Source organism: Marmota monax, unplaced genomic scaffold, assembly GCF_021218885.2.
Source record: "Marmota monax isolate L192 unplaced genomic scaffold, Marmota_monax_Labrador192_F-V1.1 WCK01_AAM20220418_F8-fsc00015, whole genome shotgun sequence".
Classification (NCBI taxonomy): Eukaryota; Metazoa; Chordata; class Mammalia; order Rodentia; family Sciuridae; genus Marmota; species Marmota monax.
In genome coordinates this window covers 5,675,001-5,697,623 of record NW_026692194.1, presented here as the reverse complement: position 1 = coordinate 5,697,623, position 22,623 = coordinate 5,675,001, and the positions used below count along the sequence as shown (strand labels likewise).

At 31.9% G+C, this 22,623-nt stretch overlaps 1 protein-coding gene across 9 annotated transcripts in view; it reads left to right on the top strand.

Annotated features, from left to right (window-relative positions):
* The window catches only part of Ehbp1 (EH domain binding protein 1), a 322,315-nt gene that overhangs the window by 222,190 nt on the left and 77,502 nt on the right, over positions 1–22,623 (top strand). For all 9 annotated transcript variants that reach the window (XM_058572791.1, XM_058572806.1, XM_058572790.1 and 6 more), the window contains 2 exons: positions 1,498–2,400; positions 8,556–8,699. In XM_058572791.1, the coding sequence (XP_058428774.1) occupies positions 1,498–2,400; positions 8,556–8,699 (1,047 nt within the window). The remainder of the gene's footprint in view (positions 1–1,497; positions 2,401–8,555; positions 8,700–22,623) is intronic.

Below are 22,623 nucleotides of genomic sequence, written 5' to 3'. Positions count from 1 at the left end.
TTACCCAGTATGTCAGTGTTTTAGATAATTAGGAAATGTTGAGACTACTGCCTGTGGTGCTTTTCCTGATGACTTGCAATTGATGTCTGTCAATCAAGTAGTCAAGACACACAAGGAAGAAAATGACTTTAATTTTCCTAAAACATGTAAAATACAAACAAGTCTATACACGCACACCAACTGAGTTATTCTCTCTAGTAAATATTTTGAGGTGCCTATATTATGAAGCATAGTGCTGTGAAAATTGAAGAGGTTTTAATATCACAATTTATTTTTCATTTTCTTTCTTACTTACTCCACAACATTTATTAAAGTACAGGAAGAATATGAGACAAGGATTAACTTCAAAGGTAGAAATGTACTTTAACATGTAAGTTCAAAAAGACTCATTCCTTTTCAATTGTTAATAATTTCCTAATATTTCTTTTAAAGAAGAACTTTGAATTATGCTTCTAAATCTAGGTTTTTAGAAAAATAGACATTTTAACATCCCAAAGCAAGAATATATCTAGAGAATCCTTATCTTCTCTCTGAGAGTGTGTCTAAATCTTAACCATATTTTTAATGCTTCCTAGCAACACAGTTCTGTTTTCAAAGGTTAGTTCAGGATAGTAATAATTGAGAAACAGCTTTGGTTCTTCAAAACTAGAAAAACCTGATATGCCACAGTCATTTAAAGGCTAACAAAGTAATACAGTGCAGCTTTACATTCTCAACTAGGTTGTAGTACTCAAAACATTTAATTCTCTCCAAAATGCATAAAATAAAAATGAAGTCATTCTTCTCATTATGAAAATTAGTCTTAATTGGGTATTTTAAAATGTTTATATGTTGGCTGGGCATGGTAGCATACATCTGTAATCCCACTAGCTCAGGAGGCTGAGGCAGGAGGATTGCCAGTTCAAAGCCAGCCTCAGTAACTTAGCAAGATCCTGTCTCAAAATAAAAATAAAAAGGGCTGGGAATGTGGATCAGTGATTAAGCACCCCTGGTTCAATCCCTGGTACCAAAAAAAAAAAAAGTTTGTTTCTAAGCTTAAATAGCATTTATTTGCATTTTATATCAGGTAGTCAGATAGTTCATCCTTTCGACTTATGCATCTCTGCGTTTTCTTCACAAATCACTGCAATTACATTACTGTGGAAAAGAGGTTGATAGTAATGATAGCACTTCAGATGGATTTAGTCTAATATTTCTTTATATATCTTGGTTCCTTATCTTAAAGAGTGATTCTGAGATATTTTTTTCAGTCTCATTTTTGCTTTTTTTTTTTTTTCTGGAAAGGAATATTTCCATTGTTGTGTAGTTAACTTTTTTTTTCCTTGATTCTTCCCCACTTTTAAACATTTCTGACTTTTGGAATATCATTTATGTGACATAATGTTAGTAATGTTTATGTATCCTATACAATAACAAAAATATTAAAATGTTGCTGTTTGAAAAAAGGTATGGATTGTCTGTTATTCACTTTGTCTTGTGTTTTTCCTTTCTTTGAAGGCTTATGATGGATTTGCCAGCATAGGAATTTCCCGGTTATTGGAACCTTCTGATATGGTTTTATTAGCAATTCCTGACAAACTGACTGTTATGACTTATCTTTATCAAATAAGGGCACATTTCAGTGGCCAAGAATTAAATGTTGTTCAGATAGAGGAAAACAGCAGTAAAAGCACATATAAAGTTGGAAACTATGAAACAGATACAAACAGTTCTATTGATCAAGAAAAATTCTATGCAGAGCTGAGTGATCTGAAGCGGGAGCCTGATCTTCGACATCCTACCAGTGGAGCAGTAGACTTCTTATCACAGGATGACTCTGTATTTGTAAATGATAGTGGGGTTGGAGAATCAGAAAGTGAGCATCAGACTCCTGATGATCACCTTAGTCCAAGCACAGTCTCCCCTTACTGTCGCCGGACTAAAAGTGACACAGAACCCCAAAAGTCCCAGCAGAGCTCTGGAAGGACTTCAGGATCTGATGACCCTGGAATATGTTCCAATACAGATCCAACCCAAGCACAGGTTTTGTTAGGCAAGAAGAGACTATTAAAAGCTGAGACTTTAGAATTAACTGACTTATATGTTGGTGATAAAAAGAAGGATGTGACTCCACCCTTTATTTGTGATGAGATAGACCAGCAAAAACTTCAGACTCAAGACATCAGTAGTAACATGGAGCAAGAAAAATTAGAGAATTCTAAAAACTTAGAATGCAGAACAGATGCTGAATCACCTATCAAAAAACCAAGTTTATCTCCTACTTCCAAACTTGGATACTCATACAACAGAGATGCAGACCTTGCAAAGAAAAAACGTACTTCCATGAGGCAGACAGAGTCTGATCCAGATGTTGATAGAACCACTTTAAATCATGCAGATCATTCTGCTAAAACAGTCCAGGTAAGTGAATTAGTAGAATGAATGAGTACTTACATTTAGTAAATAGCTATTCTGTCTTTTTATTTCATTTTATGCTCATAGAACACCTCAATATGTTACAAATAATTAACAGTGAAGTATAATTTGTCACTGTAAAAAATCTAAAATGTACCTGCTATGTATTTAAAGTTTATATTATTTCAAGATTACAAATCTCAAATTTAAGATTAAAGGATAAAGAATGTTAACTTTTCAAATCAAAATATTATCAATTATAAAAACAATATTTTATCACAATAATAAGTCAAAGATATTTCAGTTTTTTTATTTTAATAAGAATATCATTCTAGGTGCTGGGGTTGTGGCTTAGCAGTAGAGCGCTTGCCTAGCACGTGCGAGGCCCTGGGTTCAATCCTCAACACCACATAAAAATAAATAAATAAAACAAAGGTATTGTGTTCAACTACAACTAAAAAATAAATATTAAAAAAAAAAAAGAATATCATTCTAGGGACTGGGGCTGTAGCTCAGTGGTGGAGAGCTTGCCTTCCTTGTGTGAGGCACTGGGTTCGATCATCAGCACCACATAAAAATAAATAAATAAAGGTGTTTAAAAAAAAAAGAATATCATTCTAAAATGAAATACCCAGTTAAGTATTTCCCATTTAAAGCATTTTTATTCAATACTTCACTTGCATTTTAATTGGTATTTTTAGTTCCATTATTGCTTGTGGTTTAAAATCCAGTAGCATCTATATTTCTCCCCTAAGGGAAATATAGTGCAGTTTTGACCCCTTCCTTACTAATATTTACTGTATCGAATCTCTGGTCCCATCATCAATTATAAGATATAATATTATTTTATTTACAACAAAAAATTGCCAATAAAATTATGATAGTTTTATCGCTTAGAATTTTTATCTTATAACTACTGAAAGAACTCTTTTAGATTTAGAACACATTTTCATATCACATAAAACACTTATTTACTCAAAGACATTTTAAACAATATGAACGGATTAAGTTACTTCTAAAAGCTTTTCACATTTAGAATCCAGCTCTTCTGAATCACTTTTTGACTTAGAGTTGTTGGTAGTCCTATTTTTCCACACAGTATTGTCCTCTGTGCCATCAAAATATGGTGCTATAGCAAAAATTTTCAAAGTTTGGCCTTTTCACATCTGAGGCTGTCTCAGACCCTTTCAGAGAGCCCTCAAAGATAAAACCTTCTATCATAATGCTAGAACATTATTCACTTTTATCACTCATTCTCTCAGAAATGTATGGAAGTATTTTTTGGAGATTCCATGATTCCTGGTATTCATCAGATTTAATACAAATATGGGAGAATCCAAGCTGATTTTTTCTTATATTAAAGAGACTTACAATAAAAATTGTAAAATAGTGTCATTCTTACTTGGTTTTTGTTTCTTTTCAAGTAGTAAATTTAAAACATATTAACATCTAATTTGTTTATGATTAAATGTGTATTTATATAACTAAATATATTTCTAAATGAAAAATTAACATTTACATTGTACTAGGTATTGTAAGTAATCTAGAGATGATTTAAAGCATACAAAAGGACATGCCTAAGTTATGCATAGTATGCCATGTTATCTAAGTGACCAGAGCATCTGCAGAAAATCCACAGGGGGTCCTGGAACTAATCTGTGGGAAGAGTATATTCAAGTGATTTCTGATGGAAATGTCAAGGGATTGCTGTCGTGCCACCAGAAGTATCAAGCAATATGTAGATAGACAACTATGTCTTGACTGTGAACTGAAAGACTGTGATTGTAAGGTGCCAGAAGTATTAGGAAAGAATATAGAGGCTGGGGAAAATAGCTCAGAGGTAGAACATTTGCCTAACATGTGTGAGTTCGTGGGTTCAATCCCCACCACTATGGAAAGAGAGAGAGGAAGAGTGGGAGGGCAGAAGGAACGGAGGCAAAGAATACTTCTTAGAATCAAAGAAACATAGTAGCTATCAAAGCAAGCCTCTGTTTTCCTAATCAAAATCTTAAAGGTCTTAAGTAGCTAAACCCGTCTGAAAGTTTTCATGATCACATAGTGTTCATAAGTAGTGGATAATACACAGCTAGTAATTGACAACTCCAGAATCTGATGACCCTTAGATGTAATATCCAATAAATAGTTTTCATATAAGCCAGATTTTTAAGGCAAATGTTTTACTTAAAGCTAGAAACTGATTAATAGTTAGAAATTAGAAATATGCAGGACTAAGAATCAGTAAACCTAGTTTCTCATTTTGATTCTGCCAGTAATTAGCAATGTAACATTAACTGTTCATTTAAACTCTCATAATCTTATTTTCCACGTTATGTTAAATGAAGTAATCTCTAAAAGCCCTTTTAGCTCTAAAATTCTTTTATGTTGTGATTCTATTCATATGACTAAAGGATGCACCATTTATTTATAGCTTCATGTTTGTTCATTGGCCATTCGTTTATGGGTTGAATTTTGCTTAAGGTGAATTAAAGGTTTGCTTGGCACTTGGTTGGCAAGAATAATGTCTTGACACCAAAAATTGTAATATGGATGCTGACATTTGGTAGGTTTTTAAGAAATTACATATGTTAACTGATAGTATTCTGTTTCTCTTTTTGTGCCCTATATTTTATTAATTCTCAGATATATATCTTTCTATATTTTAACTTTTCTGAAATCAAGATATTACTTATAATAGATAGTATATTGGAATTTAATTGGTAGTGTTTTTTCTTAGTAATAGATAAAATTGTGACTTATAATTAAGCATTAAATTATAGGAAATTTGGTAGCTTAATATGTTTTTATAGACTTAACAAAATTATAATGCTACTCGTGTAAGTGCCTAGTACATGAATGGCAATTATTTATTTATCTTATCTTTCTTAAACTTTACAACTAATGAAATAAGTGGTTGAATAATACTTTATATGTGGGACATCTGGTGTTTACAGAGTAGTCTAAGGTCATATAATATATTTTAAAGTTTGAATTCCAAACCAGCCCTGTGCCTAAAGTTCACAATATCTCTTTATTTTTTATCATTTAAGCATTAAATAATAATCATAGCCCAGTTGTAAAGAAGTCAGCATTACTGATAGGCAATTTTATAATGTGCATCAAGTCCTTAAAAATGTTTATATCAGCCACACATGATGGCTGTGTGTGTCAGCTACTTGGGACATTGAGAAGAGAAGATCCACAAGCGCAAGTCCAGCCTGGGCAGCTACTTGGCAAGGCCTCATTTCAAAAGAACAAAATGTTTATCTTATTAGATTCTATTTCCAGGGATTTTTCCTAAGGAGATGATCAGAATCATATACAAAAATTTACATGTAGGAGTATTCACAAAGATATTATTTATAGGGCTGAGTTTGTAGCTCAGTGTCAGAGAGCTTGCATGAGGCTCTGTGTTTTCTTCTCAGCAGGGCAAATAAAAACATTATTTATGATAGTGAAAAATTTTCAAACAACCAATATATCCAATAAAATAAGTTAACTAATGTCTAATGAATACATCTATATAATAGAATGTTAGGTAGTCTATTAAAATCATATTTTCAAGAAGCATATATAAGGACATGAGAAAAAGCTCATGATAAAGTATTTATGGTACAGCACTTGTCTTAACATGTGTGAGGCCCTGGGTTCGATACCCACCACTGCAAAAAAAAATAAAATAATAAAGTATTAAGTGAAAAAACTGTGATTCTACAGTGATGATCTCTGGATACCATGATTACTAATGATTTTTTTCTTCTTTTTACTAATCTCTATAATTAGTAAAATACAATTTTGTAATTTTATATTTTAAAATATACTTAGTAATTTTCTAATCAGAAAATAAAATTTATGTCTGTGTTTTCTTAAGACCAAAGCACAGTTTTTCACAGTCTATGTGGATGGGTTGAATCACTAAAGGACTATAGAATTTAGAGCTAATGGAGTCTTAAAGATGATCTACTCTCATTCTCCACATTTCAAAGATAAGGAAATTGAGGGATTAAGAAATAATAATAGTCAATATTTATTCAGTGCTTATCATGTGCAAGTGCTCATTGTGTTACTCTATTACTTAATCTTTACACTATCCTTATGAAAGTTGGTCTGTTTTTCTCCGAATTTTATAAATGAGAAAATGGAGGCTTAGAAAGATTGAGTAACTTGCCTGCAATTAAGTGATGGAAGTGGCATTTGAACCCAAATGTCTGACTCCAAAATTCCTAATCATCATATAATGGAAGGCAGTATAGTTTTTAAGTGTCCTGTTCATGTTGCATTGCTTATTATTAATGACAGAGGGATTAATTTAAGCCTGATATTGTGACTAAAAATTCAATGTTCATTAAACTTTTTTTCTATTTTGAGAAAGTATTGATATTATAACCAGTAGAAATGCAATGACTAATTCTGTTATATCCTAGCAACATTAACTTAGAATCTATCATTACCACTTATATATTTCATTTGTATCTATTAAGAATTTTTGTTTAATCCTCTTAAAATCTTGAGTGATGAAAAAGTTCCAGAATTAGTGGCAATAATTCATAACCTTGTGAATATACCAAAAATAATTTATTGTACATTTTAAGGAAAATCTTAAGATTATAGAAAAAAGGTTTAAAAATAGTTACAGTTTTTTTTAATTTTTTTTAATTTTTTTTTCCTTTGGTACTAAGGATTGAACCAGGGATGCTCAGCCACTAAGCCACATCCCCAGCCTTTTTATAATATATTATTTAGAGACAGGGTCTTGCTGATTTCCTAAGGGAGCACTCAACCACTGATCTATAATGAGCTACATCCCAGATCCTTTTTTTTTTCCAGTTGTCAATAAACCTTTATTTTCTTTATTTATGTGCAGTGCTGAGAATTGAACCCAGTGCCTCACACATAATAGGCCAGCACTCTATCACTGACCTATGACCCCAAGCCCCCAGATCTTTCAAAAGTTTTTATTTCGAGACAGGGTCTCTCTAAGTTGCTGATGCTGACCTCAAACTTGGGATCCTCCTTCCTCAACCTCCTAAGTTGGTGGAATTATAGGTATGTGTCATCACACCCAGCCTAGTTATAGTTGAATATATCAATCACAAAAAGGCCCCAAAAATGGTATATTAATTTTTTAAAAGAGAAAGCTTCATATAATAGTAAAGTAATAAGTTTGTTCTCTATTTTCTTTTCCTTGACCATAAAAACTATACAGTGAAAAGGATGTCAAATTAATTAAGCATCAGAGTAAAGGTAATAGCCATCTTAAGCCAGAAGTATGGTGCTAGGCATAGTGGCACCTGCCTATAATCTCAGCTACTAGAAAAGAGATAAGTTCAAAGCCAGCCTGGACAACACATAAGAAGCTCTCTCAAAATAAAATAAAAAGGATCTGGGATACATCTCAGTTATAGAACACTTGCCTAACATGTGCGAAGCCTCATGTCCAATCCCCAGTACCATACACAAAAAAAGAATATTATGTTTTTGGATAATGCCACCATTTAAGAACTGATTTTCATTGACGGCCAATATCTGTTGTTCTCCAAAAATACATTGTAAAATTACAAATTGGAGAATATTTCTCCAATTCTGATATGATAAATTGTTTTCTTATAAAAAATGTAAATAGTAGAGAAAACCAGTTTTACATATTTATTTTTTTAAAATATAGTAGCTTTGCATTTTTCTATAAATATTAATGTCAGGAATTTAAAAGATGGTTGCCACAGGTATTTAATGTCTATCTAGTACAAATTTAGAAGACACATTGTTGTCACTTCTATAAGAACATAAAAAGTCTATAAGAACTTTAGAAAATGTTTTTGGCTGACAGATTTACTATGTTTATGAGCACATATGAGGAATATGTAATTTACACACACCACTTATAAGACTATGTTCTAATGAAAGTATACTTAAATTCAATCCAATTTTAGACAGTAAAGATATTTCATTTATGTCAAGATTTATGTATTCATTCTAAATGTTTAGTCAACATTAATATTTTGTATAGGTAATATTAGTAAGAAAGCTAAAACCTTACTCCTGACCTTTTATTTCAACAGATTGTCTAACTTTTAATTCGTTTATAAATGTAGATTATTTGTTTGATAATGGATTTGTTTATTTCTTTAAATTTGGCGTCTAATTCTGTTTCTTTGCTTTTTAAGCATCGAATGTTATCCAGACAAGAAGAACTTAAAGAAAGAGCAAGAGTTCTTCTTGAACAAGCAAGAAGAGATGCAGCTTTAAAGGCAGGGAATAAGCAGAATTCCAGCACAGCCACACCACTCTGCAACAGGCAGCTAAATGATGTGAGAAATACTGGTTGAAAAAACCATAAGTTGTTCATTATAATCATAATCAAAATGGGTGAGAAGAGTAATTTGTTAATATTTTCTGCAGACTTTGTTCATTATGAATACCTGGTACACTTATTGAACTGATAAATTCATGCCTATCAGACCATATTGTCATCATTTTTACATAGCAATGTTAACAACTATCAGAAAAGTAAGATCCTAGAGTACAAATTCCATGTATACATTAATAATCTGTTTTTCGTTGAATTGCATTTTGTAAGGCAAAATGCTCAGTGGTAGAGCACTTGTCTGGGTTTGTTTCCCAGTACCACCATCAAAAAAAAAAAAAAAAAAAAGTTATGATTGTACTCTTGTTTAAACTGTATTTTGTTCATGGAAGTTAATTTTGTTGCAAATAATAGTGTATCAATGATGCCTGTAATTTATTGAATGCCTAACATACATTCCAGGAACCATAATTATTATACTTAATTCCATGAATATATTCAAACTACTTATCAGAGTCAGTATTTAAACCTGAGCCTTATTAGATTTTCAGAAATAGTGCTTTCTCCTATTGCCATCCCTGGATTAAACCACATTTTTATACATGTTTTTATGTAGTGTTTCACAGACAATATAATGAACATATAATAATTTAAAGTCATTAAATATTAGAAAACATAAACCTCTTCATGAATTTGAAAACTGTGACAACCCTGCCTACCACCAAACTCACATGTACATAAAACTATAGTCTTTTTTAAGACTTTGCAGATATTAATTTAATTATCTCTGACTTGGTGCATTGTTTTTCAAACTTCAACTCTTTTTTTTTTACACAATAACTTTATTTTCTTTATTTATTTTTATGATGTGCTAAGGATTGAACCCAGTGCCTCACACGTGCTAGGCAAGCACGCTACTGCTGAGCCACTCCAGCCCCAAACTTCAACTCTTTTATACATCTTGGAATATAGATCAGTTTAGTGAACTACCGTAACTTATTTTTAATGTATAGGAATAGAATAGAATAGAAAATATCAAAATTCATCACACTTTATTAGTGTAATATTTTGTGTGTGTGTGTGTGTGCGTATATGTTTGTGTTTGTGTGAATTTTTTGTTTCAGTTACATGGATATGTATTTTTACTAGATCTTGAAATAAACTGTATTCTTAACTGGGGCCAGGATCAAAAAAGTTTGAGAAACACTAATCTAGAGGACCATTCCTTCTAAGGAAGAACCTGTAGCTTTTATGTTGGGTTTTTCAGTAGCTAACCATCTTTATATAATCAATTTGTTGATTCATTCACTTGCAAGATACATATTTTCTTTAAAAAGATATTTATTGGTTATATAAATCAAGTCAATTCACAGTGACTGAAAAACATTAAGCTTTTTTCCTTCATGGAGTTTACATTCTGGTGGGAAAAGGAGAGATAGTAACAAGTAAATAAACACAATAATTACAGAGTATGAAAATTGTATGTGTATAGTAGAGGATAATTTGAAGGTAGAGGTTAAATGACCTGAGGAAGATATATTTGAACTGAGATTTGGATAAGAAGAATGTAGTCAAGTGAACAACCAAAAAAAGAATATTCATTTTTAAAAAGAACAATTTGTGAAATTAATATTTGTGACAATATTTCACAATTCTTTCATGTTCTAAAAAATATAATTTAAAAATATAGTTATATTCAAATATATACTATATCATTTTACCTATGTATAAATTTTACCTATTTTAATAATTATTATCTAATGTTTGTTGAGCACTTGGTCTGTGTCAAGCAAGATTCTAAGTGCTTTCACATAAATCATTTAAACATCATAGTAAGTAGATAAATATTATCATTCCCATTTTACAGTTGAAAAAACTGACACACAGAAAATCATTGAATTGCCCATGATTACACAACTAATAAGTAACAGATCTAGGAATTGTTCCTAAACACTCTGACTTGAGATATTATATTCTTAATGTACTGTGTCATAATTCTTTTTTTTAATATTTATTTTTAAGTTTTTTAGGTGGACACAACATCTTTATTTTACGTTTAATGTGGTGCTGATGATTGAACCCAGTGTCTTGTGCATACTAGGCAAGCACTCCACCACTGAGCCACAACCCCAGGCCCCTCATAATTATTTCTTGTTTATTTTTCTGACGTCTTTGTGAAGGAAGAGTAGATATTAAAGTAGTAATTAGCTATCTGAGTTTGGAAAAGGTGTTTAAATTTTCCTAGAGTAACAAATAATGCAAATTAAGCCTAGAATTCAAGTATATTGACTCTTAAGGCTATTTATTCTTTCGTTCGGTTTATTCATTTGTTAGTTCAACCTTTTAACAAATATTTCTCAGCCATCTCTTCTGTATAAGACACCAATAATCTTACTTATACGTTTTATTTCCCAAATGAAACTTAAACTTTTAACTAAGTTAAAAGTGTGAATTCAATACTAAAAAATAATGACAGCTGGGCATGATGGTGCACCCTTATAATATAAGCAATTCAGGATGCTGATAAAGGAGGATTGCAAGTTCAAAGCCAGTCTTGGCAACTTAGCAAGACTCTACCTCAAAATAAAAAATACAGAGGGCTGGGAATGTAGCTTGATTGGTAGAGCACCCCTGGGTTCAAGCCCTAGCACTGAAACATAAAATTACTAAAACATCTTTTATTCCATGTCTGTGACATTTTACTGAATATATTTATAATTTGGATTTTTAAGAAACTCTGCGGATCAGCATTTATGAAATTAGATACTCTTTTACATTGTTGGAAGCATGGAAATTGCCGCACCTTTCTGAAAAGCAGCTAGATTTCATCAAGAAATGCTCATTCTGATCATGCTGAATGAAATAAGCCAAACCCAAAATATGAAAGGTGGAATGTTTTTTCTGATAAGTGGATGCTGATTCATAATGAGGGGGGGGATAAAGGGACTTTGGATTATGTAGAGGGGAGTGAGGGGAGGGGAGGGGATTTGGGGATGAGAAGGATGGTGGAATGAGATGGACATTATATCCCTATATATATGTATGATTACACTACCAGTGTGACTCTGCACAATTTTCAGTCAGAAGAAGGAATAGTTGTGCTCCATTTGTGTACAGTGTGTCAAAATGCATTATGTATAACTAATTAGAACAAATTTTAAAAATAAAGGTTAAAAAAATGCTCATTCTGGGACTGGAGGTGGTAGAACACTTGCCTCACATATATAAGACCCTCCTGGGTTTGATCCCTTGCACCACAAAAAATAAAAAGAAAGAAAGAAATGCTCATTCCTTTTCATAGTAATTCCACAAATAAAAATAGATTTGCAAATTTTCATCACAGTATTTTCTATAGTAGCAAAAATTTCAAAGTGGCCTTATATGCTCAAATATAGGGGAATGATTAAATAAATTAATACAAATATATATATTTGTTATATACGCATTAAAAATGATCTTCACTAATGTTTTGAAATAATATTTTAAAGACATAAGTAAATGCTCACAATGTCATTTTGTACAAAAAGATATGAAATAGTGTATTTTATATATTCTCCATTTTGAAATAATATAGGCTCTTTTATATTTACACTGAAAAATCATCAGAATGTTAACAGTGTTTATCCCTAAAGGGTAGAACATGTTTATGAGTTGTTATTTTTTTCCTTAGTTCTTTCTGTATTAAAAAAAAAAAAGGCATATTAATTTAGGGCTGGGGATGTAGCTCAGTTGGTAGAGTGCTTGCTTTTCATGCACAAGGCCCTGAGTTCATTCCCCAGCACCACAAAAAAGCTACGTCCCACAATAAAGATATCTACTTTAAAATAAATAAATAAAGCACTCTCTCCTCTTCTCCCCCACCCCATTCCCTTCTTTAAAAAGAAAGAATTAAAATCATTTTTTTGATACTAAAAGAAGATGTTTTAAGCAAATTGTTATCTTAGCATACCCAAACTTGACTAAAGCAGTTTTACTCAAACTGGGGTTATATTTCAGTATCTGTAAAGTGTATATATATACTTAAAGTGAGAGATATTTGGGGGCTGGGACTGTAGCTCAATGGTAGAGGGGAAAAAAGAGAGAAACAGAACTCTACAGTTAATGATTTAAGTGCATGCCTAGGTATGGAACTAGGTATGGACTGAATGATTCAATAATAGATAGACTATTGTGAAACTGACAAACAACAATCGTGGTATCTCACAAGATACCTCATTATTGGTTTGATAATTTCTTGGGTCAGCTCTATTGTATTTATGTATTGGTTGTTTTTCCCCCATCCATTTTCATAGCTGGCTAGCTACATGGCAGTTTGATCTGTTTGTTACATTCATTTCACACTTACCCAAAGGTGTGCCCTATGCTTGTGAAACTGTTTTTTGTTGTTGTCGTTGTTTTGTTTTGTTTTGTTTTTAAGTTTTAGGTGGACACATTTTACATTTATGTGGTGCTGAGGATCGAACCCAGTGCCCTGTGCATGCCAGGCAAGTGCTCTACCACTGAGCCACAACCCCAGCCCCTGTTATTGTCGTTTTGTTTTGTTTTTTGTTGTTGCTGAGGTTCTAATCCAGGGCCTCACATACATTAGGCAAGTGCCCTACCACTGAGCTATATCCTCAGCCCTGAAACAAGACTTGAATAGTCCCAAAAATATTTCCATATCCTTCCTCTTTCAACTTATTTATTTTTGCATAATAAAACATTAACAACACAGTAGTGCATTAAAAATTAACATACTATGGTCAATTTGAATTTATTCTAAGAATGAAAGATGGTTTAGTATTTCAAAAACCAAGCAATGTAAATGACCATTTTAACAGAATAAAGAAGACTAGCGATAATTTTAATTGGAGGATACAGAAAAAAAGTGAAAAATATCACCATATTCATGGTTCAAGAGAAAAATAACACAATTCCTCACAAATTATGAATAAAAAGGAACTTTTATTAACTTGATAAAATGTATCTATTACAATCTTATAGCCAACATTATAATTAATTATGAAACATTGAGCTAGACATGATGGTGCACATTTGTAATGTGCACATTTGTAATCCCAGTCACTCGAAAGCCTGACAAGAAGGATTGAAGGTTTAAGGCCAGCCTCAGCAACTTATCAAGGCCCTAAGCAACTTAATAAGACACTGTCTCAAAAAATAAAAGGGGTTGGGGATGTGGTTCATTAAGCACCCCTGGCTTCAATCCCTGATACCAATAAAAAAAGAAAAAGAAAAAAGAAACATTGAAAGCTTTCCACTTAAGACAGGACAAAAGGCAGGGAAGTCCACTATCATTTCTATTTAACATCACAATGAATATCCTAAAATAAGACAAAGAAACAAAAGGTATAAGTGTGAAAAGGGAGGAGTAAAACTATCATTCATCAAAAATATGATTTACATAGAAAAATTCAAAAAAAAATTACAGATAAATTTTTAAAGTAAAGTTAGCAAGATTACCATACATAAAATTAATATCCAAAAATAACTTATTCTCCAAGAAGATATGTAAATTGCCAACAGCACACTAAAAAGATCTTTAGCAGGGCATGGGGGCAGAGGCCTATAACCCTAGTAACTCAGGAGGCTGGGGCAGGAAATACTGCAAGTTCAAAGCCATCTGCAACAACTTAGCAAGGCCCTGTCTCAAAATTTTTTAAAAATGCTGATATGTAGCAGTGCTACAGTGCTCCTGGGTTTAAGACCCAGTACCAGGGTTGGAGGGCAGGGGACAGATTTAACATCATTAGTTACCAAGGAAATGCAAATCAAAGCCATGGTGAAATACCATTATATTCCAATGAAACTGGCTAAAATTTAAAATACCAACTATAACATGAGTTGATAATAATATGGAACTAAAATACTCTGATATTGTTTATAGAAATGTAAAATGGTATAACCATGTTAGAAAATTGTTGGGTCATTTCTTTAAAAGTTAAACATATTACTTAGCAGTTCCAATCTTAGGAATTTACTCAAGAAAACTAAAAACATATGACCATACAAAAACTTGTATACAAGTTTTCAGCAATTTTTATTCTAATACCCAGAAACTGGACAAAACATTACCAGATGAATGAATAAACATATCATGATGTAGCCATACAATAGAATATAATTTGAGCATCCCTAATCTGAAAATTCAAAACCTATAGTGCTCTGAAATGCAAAGCACTTCGGATCTTAATAATTTCAGATAAGATGCATTCAACTTGTATCACTCAGCAGTACAAAGGAACAAATTACTGATACACACAATAACCTTAACAAATGACAGAAATATAGTGAGAACACAGAAAAGACATATATTATTATATTTATATGTAATCTGCATGTAATTCTACCACCTACTAATATAGAGTGACAAAAAGCAGATCAGTGGTTACTTAGAGGCAGGGTAGGTAGAATTAACTGCATAGGAATATGAGCAAACTTTTTAGAGGGATGGAAAGGAAGGATCTATAATTTTTAATTTAATTTGTGAATACACCTGTATATGTTTGGTAAAACTCTTCAAACTTAAAAGTTACATATTATTATTAAGGTGTAAATTATACATATTATCATATTTAAAGTTTAAAAGTTTAGGGACTGAGGATGTAGCTCAGTGGTACTAGCATGTGTGAGCCCCTGAGTTCAATCCCACATACTATAAAAATAAAAATTTAGAAATAATACAGTAGCTTCAAATATAAATAATATGCCAGGAATAAGTCTTTAAGCAGAAAACTGTAAATATTCTTTTTTTAAAATTTTTTTTTTTTGTAGTTGTAGATGGACAGCATGCCTTTATTTTATTTGTTTATGTTTTTATGTGATGCTAAGGCTCAAAGCCAGTGCCCCACATGTGCTAGGTAAGTGCTCTGCCACTGAGTTACAGCCCCAACCTCAGAAAACTGTAAATATTCTGAAAACAAAAGAATTACTAAATAAACGGAAGGACATGTCATTTTCATAGTTGGAAGATTCTTTTTTAATTTTTATTTTATCAGGTAAGAACACTTAACTTGATATCTACCCTCTTAATTTTTAAGTATATCAAACAGTATTATTGACTATAGGTATAATATTGTGTAGCAGATCTTTAGAATTTACTCATTTTGCTTCACTGAAATTTTTATCTGTTAATTAATAACTTCCCATTTCCCCCTCCTTTTAGCCCCTGGCAACAACTATTTCACTTTTTGGTACATTGATTTAACTCCTCAGTACTTCATATATTTGGAATCATGCCGTATTTGTTCTTTTTCAACTGGCTTATTTCACTTAGTATGAATGTCATCAAGGTTCATCCATGCTGTAGCATATGACAGAATTTCCTTTTTTAAGGGTGGATAGTGTTCCATTGTATACATATATACTGAATTTTCTTTGTCCATTCATGTTGATGGGCCTTTAGGTTGTTTCTGTATCTTGGCTGGTGTGAATAATGCTGCAGTGAATATGGGCATGCTAACATCTCTCAAGATCCTGATTTCGCTTATTTTGGATAAATTCCCAGAGGTGGAATTTCTGGGTCACATTGTAGCTCTATTTTAATTTTTGAGGAGCCTCCATACTGATTTTCATAATAGCTATACTATTTTATTCCCATTAACAGTGTGTGAAGGTTCCAGTTTCTCCACATTCTTGTCAATACTATGTTTTGTTTTTTAAATAATGGCCATTCTGACAAATATGAGATGATACCTCGTTGTGGTTTTGATTTGTGTTTCCCTGATGATCAGTCATGATGATCATCTTTTCACATAACCATTGACCATTTTTATTTCTTTGATGAAATGCATATTCAAGTCCTTACCACATTTTTAATAAGTTATGTGTTTGTTAGGGTGTTTTATGTATTGACTTATGGGAGGTTCTTATGTATTTTGGAGATGAGGTCCATAGTAGATATATAGCTTACAAGTATTTTCTTCTCTTTCATTTGTTATAGTTTACTTTGTCAGTGGTTTCCTTTAATGTGTTTTACAATTCTAACTCTGAGTCACATCACTTTGGCTTATGTAGTCACAAAATTCCACTCAGGTATAAGAAGAGGAGATGTAGATAAATCCTACCACTCTGTAGAAGGAATGTCAGAGTCTGTAAAAGCATGTGACATAGGAAATATTGTGGCTGCCTCTTCTTGGTTAAAAGTTAAAGCTTAATTGAAAACCCTTTCTTGCACATTTCACTGTTGCTTATTTTTTCAAATGTCAAACCCTTTATAGGCGCTGGAATTGTGGCTCAGTGGTAAAGTGCTCGCCTAGCACACTTGAGGCTCTGGGTTCAATCCTCAGCACCACTAAAAATAAAATAAAGGTTATTGTGTACACTTACAACTAAAACAATTATTTTTAAAACAACCTGTATAGATGTGTTTTGAAAAATATTAGCTTTATGAACTAAATGGTACATTCCAGAGCTATTGCTCTTTTTCTGATACTTGGTATTTTTTAGGGATTATAGCTAATATTGAAATGACTTAAGAAAGAGTATATAAAATGTCAAGTAAGTCCAATTTCAGAAATATGGAAGAGGTTAGACCTTATTATTGCTTTTCAGACTTTCAATTTAGTATGCAACTTGATATCATGATGATATCTTTTTAGGAACAAAGTAGTTTTCTTAATTTGATCTTTTTAAAATAATTTTTAAGTAGCTCTTATACATACAGATTGTCATTATTTGGTCAATGCTGTCCATTTTTTGGGAAAGTAGAGTGTACAACTTGGCTGACAAAATAGAAAAGGAAAATGCTAATTTCACTTCTGGAGTAATTGAAGATTGTAAAAACAGAAAATTAATTTGTGTCTCTGATTCTCTTTCCATTTGTAAAGTGGAAGCAAAATTCTCTCTCTCTCCTCTCTCTCTCCTCTCTCTCTTTTGTTTTGCCTTTCCTGTTTGACACTCAAATTAATAGGTGCCCATGGTAAAAGGGAAGGGAACCATGACTAATAGACATCTCCACTTTAGTGTCAGCATCCCCATCACTCTGGAGAGATCAAAAGACTTTTGGTAAATAAAAGCAGGTCTAACTCACCCCTACCCCAAAATGACTGGGATTTCATTTAGAGAACATTTTGATGTTTTAACTTTGCTTTAATTTATACTGCTCTTACTTGTAAATTCATTATAATTTACCTTGCCCTTTATAAAATTTACTGAGAGTCAAAAGTGCTAGAATGGGAAAGAGAAACCTATTTCTACCCACTATATATTCTTAGTGCAACTGGAAATTCTGATGATTTAAAAAAAAAAAAAAAAGTTGGTACCCAGGAATGTCCTTAAGTTTTTTTAAAAAAGTGGGATCCTGACCTCAGATCTTCAAGAGGTTACTGAAGAGCTTACTGGGATCACTTATTTATTGCTTAAAGGACCACTAACTGAGAATGTCTTTGGCAATTTCTACTGTGTATACTGTGTTCCTATACAACCAGCCTAGAACTTTCTGATGAATACCAAGAAAAATGAGTAAAGCTATTGTAATAATTGAAACAGAATATGTAAATAGAAGTATATGGTGCATTTGACAATATCCATGTACTCAGTATAGGTTAGCAACTTTTTTGAGGCTTTTGCATCTAATTCTAGACTAAGAGAATACAAATTTATAGGAGATTCACAGAAGATTTAAAAGATTGAAAGCTCAAATCTACTTCTAAGGAAAGATATTTATAAAAATAAAAAGAAAATTGGGAAATAACTTAAGTGAGTACTTGAATATATGAAGCCTCATAATCCTTCTTGTAGCCCTGTAACCCAAGAGAATAAATTTTTCAACTACTCAACATAGCCTTACAAGTCCTTTCTAGCCTCATCTTCCACCTCTCTCCATTTTACAGTCCAGGTCTAAGTTGTTGCATTATCTAGAATATACCTTACTCTTTTCTATTTTTTTAATATTTACTTTAAGTTTTAGGTGGACACTATATCTTTATTTTACACTTATGTGGTGCTGAGGATCGAACCCAGTGCCTCGAGCGAGCACTCTACCACTGAGCCACAAAGCCAGCCCCTACCTTACTCTTTTCATTCCTATCTCAGGCATTTGTTGTTCTCTCTCTGAAATACCCTGCTTATTATTTCTGGTGAAATACTGCTCCTGAACACTTCCCTGTGGCTTCTTGCAATAAAGATCTCTTTCCATTTTTTCTAGTATGTTTTGAAATATCTTTATGTACTAGACACTTATTCCAATATAATTATCTAATTACAAATCTCTTTCCCACTTAACTGTTATCTATTCAAAGTACAGTAACCTGTTATTCCCAAAACCAAGTGTTCAGTAACTGTTCAATGAATAAATGAAAGGAATAGAAAGGCTATTTTTCATGTTCTCTGAGTGTTAACTAATTTAAAAATGTGCTTAAACATGAAAAGTTTGCTATAAGGAGTTTCTTTCTAGTAAAGGTTTATAAAAGGAAAATTAAATGTTTCTCAGAAGACCTATAATGCAGAATAGACTATCATTGGGCAGCCACAGTGATTTTAGTGTTCTCCTGTCTATAGAGAGACAAATGAGACTACTTTTGCCACTTTGGGACTTAAAGCTTCTTGTATCATCTGCTTCTTGTTGTTCTTGAATCCTACATTGTGATATCTTTCTCTCTTGTTAATGGTGTTTGTATACCAAATCCTTACATACATTTGCTTGTCCCATATTCTGGGACTCTGATTAGAGTTCACTTCCTAACTCTGCACTAAGTTATAGCACTCCACTATAAACATTCTCTCTTGTAATTAGTATAGCTTTAGAGACTGCAAGACTAGGAAGCAATTTTGAACACATTGAAAAACAATTCTTGATAATTTTATCTGGTAGATCCCTACATACAGACTCTACTTAAGTTATCCTCAGAAAGAATTTGAGTTATAATTTCTCTTAAAAAGACAACTCACAGATATGAAGAGACTTTTAATTTTTCTTAAATTTTTCCAGTTGTACAACTGAATATTTGAATGAGAACTTGCAATAAGTACAAATTGCCTTTTAAGTGTTTTTATTAAGAAAAGTCATTTATATGATTCATTTGTATCTTTGCACCTTTGGGGGTTTTTGTTTGTTTGTTTTTGGTGGGAATGGAGATTGAACCTAGGGCCTTTTTCATGCTAAGCACATACTCTATCCCACTGAGGTATATATCTCTAGCCCCTCTTTATGCCATTAGATAACTCATTTAACCTTTTACAGTTGTTCCCTGAATATTTTTCCATAGGAAGCAAATTTCATCATTCTAGATCTCTGTGATTTATATTTCTGATCTTCCTATTCCTTTTATTCTATGAAGATTTTCACATGTTGCATTTACTATTAAAAGTTTTAGTTAAGTTATTTGTAGTATTCATTGTTTCCCACATGTGTTAAAATCATTTTTGTCGCTGGGTACAGGGTTGCTCACCTATCATCCCAGTGGCTCAGGAGACTGAGGCAGGAGGATCACAAATTCAAAGCCAGCCTCAGCAACTTAGTGAGGGCCTAAGCAACTTAGAGAGACTTTGTCTCAAAATAAAACATAAAAAGGACTGGAGATGTGGCTCAGTGGTTAAGTACCCCTAGGTTCAATCCCAGGTACCCCTCCAAAAAAATATATATATATATATATTTTTTTTTTTTCACATGATACCTCTCCAAAAAAAAAATATTTTTCACAAAGTAAGCTCAGAGTTTGATAGCTTTAACATTCCAGCCCCTTTTATCATCCAAAGAAATCTTTTATTAATATGTAATCACAAACTCCAAGAAAAATATAATCTTTTTAAAGAAACTATTTTCCTTTTGATTATTTCCTTTTTTTAAATTTCAATTCCCCCAATCACTTTCTATAACAAGTTAGTCTATTTTTGACTCTTTTCTTTTTGCTTTGCATTGAAATATAATTGCTTTTAAAAAATACATTTAATAAACAACCACTATTACATTTAATGCTAAGGTAATTTTTTAAATATCTAAAAGAGATGATTGCATTTGATGTGCTAAAGTTTAGGATTAATATGCTATATGCAAAATATAGGATAACAATCCTGGTACCCACAGTCCTTGGAATTGTTGTTAGATTATTTGTGAAGCATTTTGCACCTATCAGAAGAATGATGTCATTTAATTATTACTTTTTTAAAAAATAAATAAAATCTATTTTATAAATAGAAAGTTTTAAAAGAGAATGAGGATAAAACTTCAATCTAATTAGTCTAATCACAACAGTCAGTGTATATATAAATATGTTTTTGTTTTTCCAATAATTATATAGCATAAGAGTATGATGCACAAATAGTTCTTTAAAAGAAATATCATAAAAGTATTACAGTGCTATTATAAAACAGAATTAAAGTTTTTCTCTAATATTTAATCTGCCAATATAATAACCTATCCATTATACTCAATTAGCATAGGAGCCTGTCCTCACATAGCAGGTGGCAAGATCAAACTATAAGTTAGTAGCAAGTCCTAGAAGATTTGCAGTATTTTGTCTTCAGAGGTTTATATGAATATTTGAATCCTCTAAATAAAATTGTACATATTGGAAATAATTTTAGTTTGATCAGTCTTTGGTTAACTGTTAAGATTAGTAATACAAAATGATACAATATAGTAATTTTTTAAATTAGCCTTTAGAAATTAATTCAAATGGCTTAATTGGTAAGAACTAAGAGAATGCAAGCTGTTCTTTTGTGATTCAAGTCTGTAACAGGTATTGTGTCCCCATGTAGGGTGGGACATCAGCCTTGAACTTTTGATGTTGATTGGAAAATATTGATTTAAATGAGACTAGTCTCTCATGCTGATAATTGTAGCAGATTTAGATAAGATCACTAGATATTCTCCAAATAATAAAAAAGCATTTACCATCCAACTGGTAAAAATAATAAACATCATTAAACATCTCTCCTAGTAACTTTTTCTATAATTTCAAATATGTGTGTTCTAAGTATATATCTTTATAAAAATAAGAATGATATGATTGTACTCATATTTTGGGTGATGTTGCATTTAATTTTCCTCTAGGAATTGAAGCTTGAAGTCCAAACTAAAATTTTTATTTTTCCTAATTATTCATATTTTCAGTTATATTATTAGCAAGAAGTAGGTTAAATTTGCATTTGTAATTTCATTAAAAAGAACATCATATGTCAGTAATCATAAAAAGAAATCTAAAACCTATAATAATGTATAGACTGAGTATTTTATCTAAATTGGGGTTTTTTATCCCCTGTATGGGGTAGAATATATATGCCATGAGTACTGAGGTGAAATATATTTTTTATTTTTTTTACTTCAACACAATGTCAAAATATTTAATGCACATAATTCATTTCAGATCAGTAAGGTACTTTAAATGTATGTCTAATCTCTTACAGTTGCATTTTAGAGAATAACAATACTTAGCATAGCACACTTCTGCGTTCAGCATAAACATTTCTGTACAAAACAGTTTGTTTTATTCCTTGTGATTTAAATAATACTTTATCTATTATGTCTAAATTTAAGTTGAAGTCTGCTGTCCTAACAATGGATTCTAGATTTCTTAGGAAACATATTGTTAGCTTACTAGCATATCTTCAAAGTCACATAAAAACATCAGCATTGTTTGGGAGGAAAAAAAATCCTCAAGCATCTTTTCTATTATGTGGCCATAAACCCCTGGCCTCAAAAATCTTATTTGTTTGGGATTTCCATGAATGCATGAAGCTAGTGTTAGGTGTCTTAGCATCAGGAACACTCCTTTTATGCCACTATTAGTGACATGGACATTTTCCATATGGCTGTTCAGTGTAGTATTGAACATCCCATGTCAGTATCACCATTACTAAAGCCGTATTTTATATTGCCTATTCTGTTATTGCTCAGCATGCACAAGAGTAGAGTTTAAATCTTCATTCATTTCATTTTTTAATGTTTCTTTTGTTCTCCTTATCATGTCTGGCTTTCCCAAGGATATATG